The 12,025-nt window shown below is 45.3% G+C and overlaps 1 protein-coding gene across 1 annotated transcript in view; it reads right to left on the reverse strand.

Annotated features, from left to right (window-relative positions):
* LOC139253730 (contactin-associated protein-like 5) overlaps window positions 1-12,025 on the reverse strand; it is a 1,639,232-nt gene that overhangs the window by 169,110 nt on the left and 1,458,097 nt on the right. The window contains exon 21 of the mRNA XM_070873523.1: window positions 4,420-4,513. Within this exon, the coding sequence (XP_070729624.1) occupies window positions 4,420-4,513 (94 nt within the window). The remainder of the gene's footprint in view (window positions 1-4,419; window positions 4,514-12,025) is intronic.

The raw sequence follows: 12,025 nt of genomic DNA on the forward strand, positions 1-12,025 counted from the left end.
ACAAGTAATTTGGATCTGTCTTCACGAGGGAAGACATGAACAACCTTCCGGAAATATTACGGGACCGAGGGTCGAGTGAGAAGGAGGAACTGAAGTGGTATAAAGGAAATTGACGGGATTAAAGGCCGATAAATCCCCGAGGCCTGATAGTCTGCATCCCAGAGTACTTAAAAAAGTAGCCCTAGAAATAGTGGATGCATTAGTGATCATTTTCCAACAGTCTATCAACTCTGGATCGGTTCCTATGGACTGGAGGGTAGGTAATGTAACACCACTTTTTAAGAAAGGAGAGAGAGAGAAAACGGATAATTATAGACCGGCTAGCCTGACATCAGTACTGGGGAAAATGTTGGAATCAATTATTAAAGATGAAATAGCAGCACATTGGAAAGCAGTGATGGGATCGGTCCAAGTCAGCATGGATTTATGAAAGGGAAATCCTGCTTGACAAATCTTCTAGAATTTGCTGAGGATGGAACTGGTAGAGTGGACAAGGGGGAACCAGTGGATGTGGTGTATTGGAACTTTCAAAAGGCTTTTGACAAGGTCCCACACAAGAGATTGATGTGCAAAATCAAAGCACATGGTATTGGGGGTAATGTACTGATGTGGATAGAGAACTGGTTGGCAGACAGGAAGCAGAGAGTCGGGATAAACAGTCCTTTTCAGAATGGCAGGCAGTGACGAGTGGGGTACCGCAGGGCTCAGTGCTGGGACCCCAGCTATTTACAATATACATTAATGATTTGGATGAGGGAATTGAGTGTAATATCTCCAAGTTTGCAGATGACACTAAGCTGGGTGGCGGTGTGAGCTGTGAGGAGGACACTAAAAGGCTGCAGGGTGACTTGGACAGGTTAGGTGAGTGGGCAAATGCGTGGCAGATGCAGTATAATGTGGATAAATGTGAGGTTATCCACTTTGGTGGCAAAAACACGAAGGCAGAATATTATCTGATTGACGGCAAATTAGGAAAAGGGGAGTTGCAGCGAGGCCTGGGTGTCATGGTACATCAGTCATTGAAAGTTGGCATGCAGGTTCAACAGGCAGTGAAGAAGGCAAATGGTATGTTGGCCTTCATAGCTAGGGGATTTGAGTATAGGAGCAAGGAGGTCTTACTGCAGTTGTACAGGGCCTTAGTGAAGCCTCACCTGGAATATTGTGTTCAGTTTTGGTCTCCTAATCTGAGGAAGGACGTTCTTGCTATTGAGGGAGTGCAGCGAAGGTTCACCAGACTGATTCCGGGGATGGTGGGACTGACATATGAGGAGAGACTGGATCAACTGGGCCTGTATTCACTGGAGTTTAGAAGGATGAGAAGGGATCTCATAGAAACATAAAATTCTGACGGGACTGGACAGGTTAGATGCAGGAAGAATGTTCCTGATGTTGGGAAAATCCAGAACCAGGGGACATAATCGAACGATAAGGGTTAAGCCATTTAGGACCGAGATGAGGAGAAACCTCTTCACTCAGGGAGTTGTTAACCTGTGGAATTCCCTATCGCAGAGAGTTGTTGATGCCAGTTCATTGGATATATTTCAGGGGGAGGCAGATATGGCCCTTACGGCTAAAGGGATCAAGGGGTATGGAGGGAAAGCAGGAAAGGGGTACTGAGGTGAATGATCAGCCATGATCTTATTGAATGGTGGTGCAAGCTCGAAGGGCCGAATGGCCTACTCCTATTTTCTATGTTTCTATGTTTATGTTTCTAGTTCCACTCCCAAATGTTCTCATGTTCAAGTATTTATCCAATTCCCTTTTGAAAGTTACTATTGAATCTGCATCCACCGCCCTTTCAGGCAGTGCATTCCAGATCATAAGAGCTCCATCATGCACGAATCAGATAGAGAAAGTCAGAGGGAAGCCAAGCACAGGGTTGGAAACTCATCCCCTTTAATCATTCAATTGATTATCAGTGGCACACGGGTCGCGCCCCGACCTGCGTGAGAACACCAGCGACAGGTCGGGGTCATAAAAGGAGTGGCGAGCGGTGGTCTGGGAGCAGCCTGGAGGCATACTACTCGAGGGAGTAGCGCGAGCTGGTGCAGGAGTGCGACGGCAGCGAAGAGTGACGTCATCAGGGTCCAGGTCGGTGATTGGAGCGTGGGCAAATACAGCAGGAACGGCAAGATCGGGCCGAAAGAGCGGCGAGACATTGTGGAAGGACGTGATCGGGGCCCAGGGGAGGCGTGAGTTCGGGACCGGGGGACATGGGGCAGCACGGGCCAGCCCACTCTGTGATATATGTGTGCACTAGGTCCGTGCAGCAGAGCAGGTCTCCAGTCGTCTTGGGTAATCCTTGCCACTGGACCAAGACCTAACTCTGTCAAGCCCGTGTGGTGACTGGTGTGCAACGGTTACCACGTTAAAAAAAATCGACGCACAGGCATCTTCCACCCTTGAGGATGTAGTTCGGGTCCTTCATTGAAACACCTGTGAACTGATCCTATGTTCACGTGGAAGCAAGTCATCCTTGTTTTGAGGGACCGCCTATGATGATGATGAGTGGCACACTGTGACTGCAATACCTATGACCTACAGGGCCCACTGCAACATATCACAAAGATTACTGTGACAGTACTGTGACAATGGTCCCTTTAAGTTGCGTGGCCGCGCAGCTCTCTGCAGCTCCCGTGCAGCCGGCTCACTGGCTTTTAAATCGCGTAAACTGTGGGCGCACGGTATTTTGAATGGGCTGTGCAGTCCCTTAAAGGAGCCACACATCCGAAACAAAATTACAGGGAACCTTGAACAGCACCTTGATCCTCTGCAAACTTTAGTACCGAGAAGGACAAGAGCAGCAATGTCGTGGGAACTGCAACACCACCAACCTCCCCGCCAAGTCACATCCCATCCTCACTTGGACACGTTCCACCGCTCATGGCTCTGGATCAATATTCTGGAATTTAATTATTAAATTGGGGAAACTGTAAGATGGTTGCTCTAATTTGGGACATATAAGATGAGCTAAGCGTTACAAAAAGTGATTAGGAAAGCAAAAGATATGAGCCTTGCAAAAATAAAGTCGTAAAACCTAAACAAGATAATGCAAGACCACAACACCCCTGACAATTGCTGTGGGGGGAAAGCCGATTAATGCCTTGAGAATTCTTGAAAACAAACAAGCAGTCTTCGGCCGAGAGGCCACTGATCAAGCGAGATTAGACCATTTGGTTGTAGCCACGGTAATCGACCTAGTGAACCTGCTCTGAACTGCCTCCAAAGCAAGTATATCCTTTCGTAAATATGGAAACCAAAACTGCACGCAGTATTCCAGGTGTGACCTCACCAATACCCTATATAGCTGTAGCAAGACTTCCCGGCTTTTATACACCATCTCCTTTGCAATAAAGGCCAAGATACCAAAGGCCTTCCTGATCACTTGCTGTACCTGCATACTAACCTTTTGTGTTTCATGCACAAGTACCCCCAGGTTCCGCTGTACTGTGGCACTTTGCAATCTTTCTCCATTTAAATAATAACTTGCTCTTTGATTTTTCTGCCACATTGCATGACCTCACACATTCCAACATTATACTCCATCTGCCAAAATGGTTTGGTCACCGAGGTGAGGTAACCCAGGACAAGGTAAGCCTGACTAGCACTTAGGTCTACTTGGGTCTGGGTAGCATAAAAAGGGAGCCCTTAGGTTTTTATCTGTATGTGTTGTGCTGTAAGGCATTTAGCTAAGCATAATCATTGCCTCTGTGTAAGATTTAACTTTAGCTATACAAATGAAAGTCTTCATGGTTAATCTGACATTGAGTGTATGGGTCTATAATTCCCAGAGTCACAGACACTGTAACATAGGGTAAAGGCACGTTCCTTTTTACCTACACAGCTCCTTAAAGTGGGTGCGCACCCAAAAAGGTTTATGGGGAACATTGAATGTCACCTTGCAACCCTCCAAACTTTAGCACTGAGAAGGACAAGAGAAGAAATGTTGTGGGAGCTGCATCACCACCAACTTCCCACCCAAGTCACATCCCATCCTGTCTTGGACATATACCACTGTTCATGGTTCTGGATCAATATTCTGGAATTCCATACCTAATGCCACTGTGAGAGCATCATCATCTTAAGAATATAAGAATATAAGAAATAGAAGCAGGAGTAGGCCAATCGGCCCCTCGAACCTACTCAGCCAGTCAATATGGCTGATCTTCTATCTCAACTCCACTTTCCTGCACTATCCCCATAATATCCAAAAATCTATCGATCTCTGTCTTACACAATGACTGAGCCTCCATCATAAAGTCTATAGTTGCTCGAGAAGATGGCCCACCAGCACCATCACCTCAAGGCAATTAGGCATGGGTGTGAATGTGGCCTTGCCAGTGATAGCCATATCCCAAGAACAAATTAAAAAATATACATTGCCACAACCAAAGCAAAGGAAAACATTCTATTGCTTACCTATAATCTTGCCCAGAATCAGAGATTTAACAGCATTGAACTCCAGATCTGTAACTGAGGGGAGACTGTACTTCACGGTAACAAATTGATCAATCTGTAAATGAAGGGTAGAAATATTAATAGTCTCATTATATACCTGTGGTACGCTCAGTTCATCCTGCATTATTTAGCATTGATCAGCATATGTATTAAGTCAGTAATTTTTGGAGGAGCGATTCTTTTTGCACTGTCGCGAATACTGTTTCTTTTTTCTAAAGCAAGATTCATCCATCTTTCTCTCTGGGTTTTTATAAACTTTACATGCAAAGACAAAAGCAAAATGCAGCAGTAAACCTGTAATAATACCAGAACATCTGTGGTAATTGGAATGGCATTGGATAATACTTAGAGAGCTGAGCCATACAGGTCTGGGAACCACCTGGTTTGTCCTGATTTCAAGCAGAGTGCTAGAAGCAGTAATGCAGTTAGTCATCATTTGTGGCTCTGTGGATGGCACGCTCACCTCTGAGTAAAAAGATTGCGGGTTCAAAGTTCCACCCCAGAGACTTGAGCACAAAATTCAGGCAAGTACTTCAGTGCAGTGCTGAGGGAACACTACACTGTCGGAGGTGCCGTCTTTCAGATGCGATATTAAATTGAGGGCCTGTCTGCTCTCTAAGGTGGATATAAAAGGCAACCATATACCCCTGCAAAAAGTCAGTGCATTGAGATTAGGGGAAGATGGGTGAAAGGAGGGAATTTAAACATACCTGTGCTTAAATGCTTCTGGTTGATAGAAGGTTGAGTAGGTTGGGCCTATACATTGGAGTTTAGAAGAATGAGAGGTGATCTTATTGAATATAAGATACCGAGGGGGGCTCAACAAGGTAGATGCAGAGAGGATGTTTCCACTCATAGGGGAATCTAGAACTAGGGAGCATAGTTTAAGAATAAGGGCTCACCCATTTAAAACTGAGAGGAAGAGGAATTTCTTCTCTCAGAGGGTCATGAATCTCTGGAATTATCTGTCCCAGAGAGCTGTGGAGGCTGGGTCATTGAACATATTTAAGGCAGAGATAGACAGATTTTTGAGCGATAAGGGAATAAAGGGTTATGGGGAGCGGGCAGGGAAATGGAGCTGAATCCATGATCAAATCAGTCATGACCTTATTAAATGGCGCAGCAGGCTCGAGGAGCCAAATGGCCTACTCGTGCTCCAAATGCTTATGTTCTTATAAGGTCATTGATGAGAACACTGTCATATAAAACAAATTAACTGCTAATAACTACCACGACAATGTATTGTGAAGAAATATGGATCATTTCCTCATACTCCAGAGCATTATTGATGGAATCTCGCGAAGGTTGTAAGTATACAGGAAAATCCATCTCCATTTCTTCTTCTAAGTACAGGAGAGAAAAAGGTTATTGATATCTTATGTACAAATAATCTCAGGCAGAGAGAGAAACATGTACCCTTAGCAAGCATTGAGGGGAATAGAATCATGAAATCATAAAATGGTTACAGCACAGAAGGAGGCCATTTAGCCCATCGAGCACATGCCGGCTCTCTGCAAGAGCACTTCGGCTGGTCTCACTCACCCGCCCTTTCTCCTTTATCCTGCAAACTTTTTTCTTTTAGGTACTTATCCAATTCTCTTTTGAAAGCCACAATTGAGTCTGCCTCCACCACCCTTTCAGGCAGTACATTCCAGATCTTAATCACTTACTGGGTAAAAAGATTTATCCTCATCTCGCCTTTGGACCTTCTGTCAATCACCTTAAATCTGTGTCCTCTGGTTCTCAACCCTTCCACCAATGGGAACAGTTTCTCTCTATCTACTCTGTCTAGATCCCTCGTGGTCTTAAACACCTCCATGAAATCTCCTCTCAACCTTCTCTGATCTAAGGTTTGGTTGCTTGCAGCACTAGTAATCATTTGGTTTAATTTTCTTTGTGCACTAATTTTAAGACACCACGATTTCACCTACCTCGACGTGTCCGGTGCAGCCGGGGTCAGTGGCGCGTCACAACCTCACTGCTGGCTCCAGCCCACTGTGTAGAAATGATTTTACTGTGATTGGGCTTGTTAAGCCCGCCCAGCGCGTTTCCCGGCCAATTGAAGGAAGTGGGTCTGATGACGTCATCTGATGATGTTTCATCAGCCAGTTTCCTTAAAGGGACCATGGCCGCATTTATTTTGACAGTTGTGCTGTCAGTGTTCTACAGCATTGAGGTGCTGTAAACACTGGCAAGCACTGCACAGAGGTGCACGACTGCACCCAGACTCACTCATGACTCCCTCTATATGCTTGTGGAGGGAGTCACAGTACGCAAGGAGATTCTCTTCCCTTTCCATGGGCGGAAGAGACTTCCTCAGGACACCAACTCAGCCTGACTGCATATTGGACAGGAAGACTCATGCAGGAATTTGTCAGGAGGACCTGGCTGTTGTGATGCAAACCTTTCAATTACCTCAGTAGATTACAAAATGTTACTGCAAAGCCACACTCGACCTCATCCTGCTGTGCCACTCATCACATTCCCATCACTCTGCCTTTCCTACCCTACTCCTATACATCCTTACTCACACCAACTTACCATGCACGTCCACCCATCCCTCTCTCCGCATATTATCACTTCCCCTCACTTAGCCTCATCCTAGTCCAATCATACCAATTAACAACACACAAGGATAGGACTTGGGTGTTTTAGTCAATGTTCGAGTAAAGATTCTATTAATCAGCTGTCAAACATTGAGATCTTTATTTTCAACACTTTGCGATCCTGGACAGATTTGTGTGCACCTTTGGAAGTGGCTTAGTGAGTTGCAATGAATGGTGAGACATAATGGTACCCCCAGTAATGCTGATGAGTGTGAAAGGAATGGCTTGGACATTGTAGGGACGCTTTATGGTGCTGGTGTGGGGTAGTGCCAACCTGGCCCATCATGTGGCAGCCAGGGTATACAACATCAAGTGACATAAATCTGGCCATGGTGAGGCCATCCCTGGTGTCCCAGACAGCAATGTGGTTGTGTGCTGATGCCTTGTGTCCTGTGCTGCATCAATTTATTGCATTGTTGTTGGTGCTATTGGTGTGCCTGGTGCTGCTGGGGATGATCGTGGTGGGATTCTGAGGACCAAGGTGAGATAGTTTCAAGTGCACCGATGCTAATGTAATGGATGACAGTCTGAGCTTGAGATGACAGAAGCGATCTGTCAGTGGTGAGAGAGGTTGTTCCAATGAGGTGACACTGGATAGAGAGATGGCTCCAAACACTTGCAACCTGCATAAAGCTCAATCTGTTTTCCAAATGCAGTAAGCAATAGCTTTTGATCTTGGAAAGTGAGATGGGAGCTTTTATCGCACAATTGCTGCTGTCAAGTAAAGAAACTAATTGATGGTGACACAACTCCTGACGTCCATACCTGACGTTATCCCCGAGCAGCGTAAACCTTGTGGACAAACTGGTCAAAATTATTTATAATAGGCTCTTAACAAGGTCATAATGACCTAAATTGTTTTCCCTGCCACTGTGTGTCGGATCTGTTCAGCGATGACAATTCAGCGGTCCCGACCCGCTATCAATTATTTTAAATTTAACAGCTGACCCACCACAGACCCCGTCCTCTGAGCGGCCTGCAAAATTCCAGCCAAAGTGTTTACATAACTCCAGCCTGTGCTATTTTAACATTGTAAAATGGTTAATAACTGCGTTTAAGAACGACAGGCAGGAAATCATGCCAACATGTTAATTGCTAGTCCAAAAGTGGAGCACAGAGTAAATTGGTACAATCAAGAAGAAAACTAGATGGTCAATCAGTGACGTTCTGTTGAAGTCACAGCAGCAACATGCACGGCTATGTTCGCGCCCGGGTGTCCCTGGAGATGGAGCGTGCGGTGTCCACCGGCATGCTCGAGGCCTTCCGCAGCTGGTGGGCATCGGAGGGACTGGAGTGCATCATCACCCCAGGGAATAAACTACAGGTGATCCAAATCTTGGCTGCCCCTGTCGTAACTCGCACCATGTCCCGCCCACCCATCACCCCTGTGCTCGCTGACCAACATTGGTTTCCGATTTCAAAATTCTCATCCTTGTTTTCAAATCCCTCCATTGCCTCACCCCTCCCTATCTCTGTAATCTCCTTCAGCCCCACAACCCCCCCCCGAGATGTCTGTGCTCCTCTATTTCTGCTCTCTTGAGCATCCCTGATTATAATCGCTGAATCATTGGTGGCCATGCCTTCTGTTGCCTAGGCCCCAAGCTCTGGAATTCCCTGCCTAAACCTCTCCGTCTCTCTGCCTCTCTTTCCTCCTTCAGGACACTCTTTAAAACCTAGCTCTTTTACCAAGCTTTTGGTCACCTGCGCTAATTTATATTTATGTGGCTCGATGTCAATTTTTTAATCTCATAATACTTCTGTGAAGCACCTTGTGACATTTCACTATTTTGAAGGCGCGATATAAATACAAGTTGTTGTTAATTTGATTTGTTAAGGATCCTTGAACATTTTTGTTAATTTACAGTCTCGGCAATGGCCAAAATTAGGAGTCAGCAGCAACATTTTATCGCAGGCTAATCCTTAAGGATTAGAACAAAATTATATTAATAATTTTTTTTCGGGTGGTGGATTAGTAATAGATTAATTTCCTCCTGAATTTCCCTCAAAATTCCCTGAAAATCGCCAACGTTTTCTTGCCTGAAGTCGAGCCTCCGATGTAACCTATCCAGTGTGAAACTGATAAGATATGACTACAAAAATTAGAACATTTCACTTTCTTTCTTTCCAAACAAATTATTGTGCAGTAGTTATTGTCATCTATACGGTGTTATTCTTTTCTTTAAAGATATACAGCAGGCTGCCCGTCAAATATGAAATGAATCAAGATTACTGTTCAATAAAACAAGGCTGACAAGTCCATAAAATATTTAGCTCCTTCAGTCACCCCAAAAACAAATCACATTTTGAAGGCATATATTGTATAAATTGCGGCATCTACTTCAACTAGGTCTGCCTTGTCTGTGTTCATGCACTCAAACCAGCTAGCCAATGACATGTGAGCACCTTGTAGGTATGTCCCTCTAAATAGGATCATGGGGTTGTGTGTCTTTGATAGAGAGCGCAGAGGCATACATCTGGTGTACAGAGATCTCCTGGCAGTTTCCATTGATATCTCTGATATCCAGCTCCACCTCTCTCACACCTCTCTTGATCCCTAAGCTGTCTCCATGCTGTCAGATTGCTCGTCTGACATCCAATTTCAGATCAGCCTCAATTTCCTTTAGTTAACCACTGGGAAGATCTAAATTATCGTCCCCTGTCAGAAACTCCATATCCTCGGCATCAACTCCAGCCCACTTGCTGGTCACAGTCTCAGGCTGGAGCACACTATTCAGGACTTCAGCGTACTGCTTGACACTGAGCTGACCTTCCAGTCCCCATGTTCTCTCCAGTGTAAAGACCACCTCTGTAACATCACACTCTTGTGCCCCTACCTCAGCCCCATCTGCCACTAAAACCCTCGCACATTCCTTTGCTAACTCCAGCCTCGATTACCCCAAGGGCCAGCATCCCGAGGGCCATCGACCTGAAACGTTAAAGCTGCTTCCTCTCCACAGATGCTGCCTGACCTGCTGAGATTTCCAGCATTTTCTGTTTTCTTTCCAGATTGCAGCATCCGCAGTATTTCGCTTTTGTACCCCATTCTACTTCCTCCATAACCCTCGCTCATCCAAAGTTCTTATGCCTGCATCCTATCCCATCACTCCTATCCTCGCTGACCGACATTGAATCCCAGTTCCCTTCTGTTGTGTATCTTTAAAGCATGCACTCCCATGTTCCGCCACCAGCGAGCTCATCCCCTGAAGTACCAAGGGATCCCAGCATCCATTGGGGGCACTGTATATAAGCCGGCCCCTAAGGCCTGTTCCTCACTCTGGAGTGTCTTATTAAAGACTGAGGTCACTGTTATTTTAACCTCCCTGTGTACAGCCTCATCTGTGTTAGGAACACAATACCTTCCACTCCACATTTGTCAGCACACTTGCCTCTGAGTCCAAAGGGTCGCGGGTTCAAGTCCCACCCAGAGACCTGAGCACAAAGATCTAGGCTGACATCCCAGTGCAGTGCTGAGGGAGTGCTGCACTGTTGGAGGTGCCGTCTTTCAGATGCGACGTTAAACCGAGGCACCATCTGCTCTCTCAGGTGGACGTCAGAGATCGGGTGGCACTATTTCGAGGAAGAGCAGTGGGGTTATCGTCGGTGGCCTGGCAAATATATATCCCTCAATCAACATAACAAAAACAGATTATCTGGTCATCATCACATCGCTGTTTGTGGGAGCTTGCTGTGTGCAAATTGGCTACCGCATTTCCTACTTTACAACAGTGACTACACTTCAAAAGTACTTCATTGGCTGGAAATCGCTTTGGGATGTCGTGCGGTTGTGAAAGGTGCTATATAAATGCAAGTATTTCATTATTTTAATTTATTATCTTTATGTTTAAATTCATCCATTGCATGCCCCTGTCCTATCTCTGTAACCTCCTCCTCTCCTGCAACCCCATGAAAACTATATTTTTTTCTGATACTGTGCATCTCCTACTCTCTTTGCCCTATCACAGACACTGTGCTTTCTGCAGCCTAGATCCCACTCTCTGGAATTCTCTCTTTTAATCCTCATGCTCTTTTAAGATCTTCCTTAAAAATCAACCATTTGCCCAAGCTTTAATCACTCCACCTAATCAATCCTTGTTCAGCTCTGCACCGCTCCTCAAGTCTCTGAAATTATTTTGGCATGTTTTACTATGTTAAGGATACTATATAAAAACACTGGAAAAAAGTAGGTTGAGAGGTGGTGTAATTGCTGATTTTAGGATTTGAAAGGGACTAGATAATGTCCCATGGCAAGCTCTATCACCTTGTCCAGAACAGTACAACCATTGGACACGGCCTACATTTGAAGGGGGTAAATTCAGAAATATGTAGAAATATTAGTTCAATGAACGAGTGGTAAATTTATGAAATAGGCTTCCCAGGGAGGTGTGCAAGCTGTTAGTGTTGATTCATTCAAATGCAAATTAGATAGATTCCTTTCAGAAAATAATATTTTGGGATACGGTATATGAGACATGATGTGTGCTGAGTGTAGCATGCTGGGGAGGAACAGGTGACTTTGGACCTATGCTTCCCAAAGCTCTCTACCACTCGGGTTCTCTTGCCTCATGTCTGGGTCTGTCACAGATCAATTGATAGAGATCGATAGCTGTGATTAGTCACCGACACCTTTATCATTGCATCTTGCGAGTACCAGGATGGTAGAAGGTGAACCTGCTGGACCTGGGAATTTTTTTTAAGCTAGTAATTCCTATGTTCCAAGCTGGTGCTGTGCACCTGGAGAACTGTAATAGGGGAAAGCCCATCATTTATTTAAGAACTGAGGTCATAACAAGTTCAGCACACAGGAAGTGCACTGGCAGCACAGCACTTTGGGACACTGTTCGCATGCCAGTCACGAGACTCCCAAAGCAAGCGCTCTACTCGGAATTCTTTCATGGCAAACGAGCCAAAGGTGGGCAGAGGAAACGTTACAAGGACAACCTCAAAGCCTCCCTGATAAAGTG

The sequence above is a fragment of the Pristiophorus japonicus genome, chromosome 3 (genome assembly GCF_044704955.1).
Source record: "Pristiophorus japonicus isolate sPriJap1 chromosome 3, sPriJap1.hap1, whole genome shotgun sequence".
Classification (NCBI taxonomy): Eukaryota; Metazoa; Chordata; class Chondrichthyes; family Pristiophoridae; genus Pristiophorus; species Pristiophorus japonicus.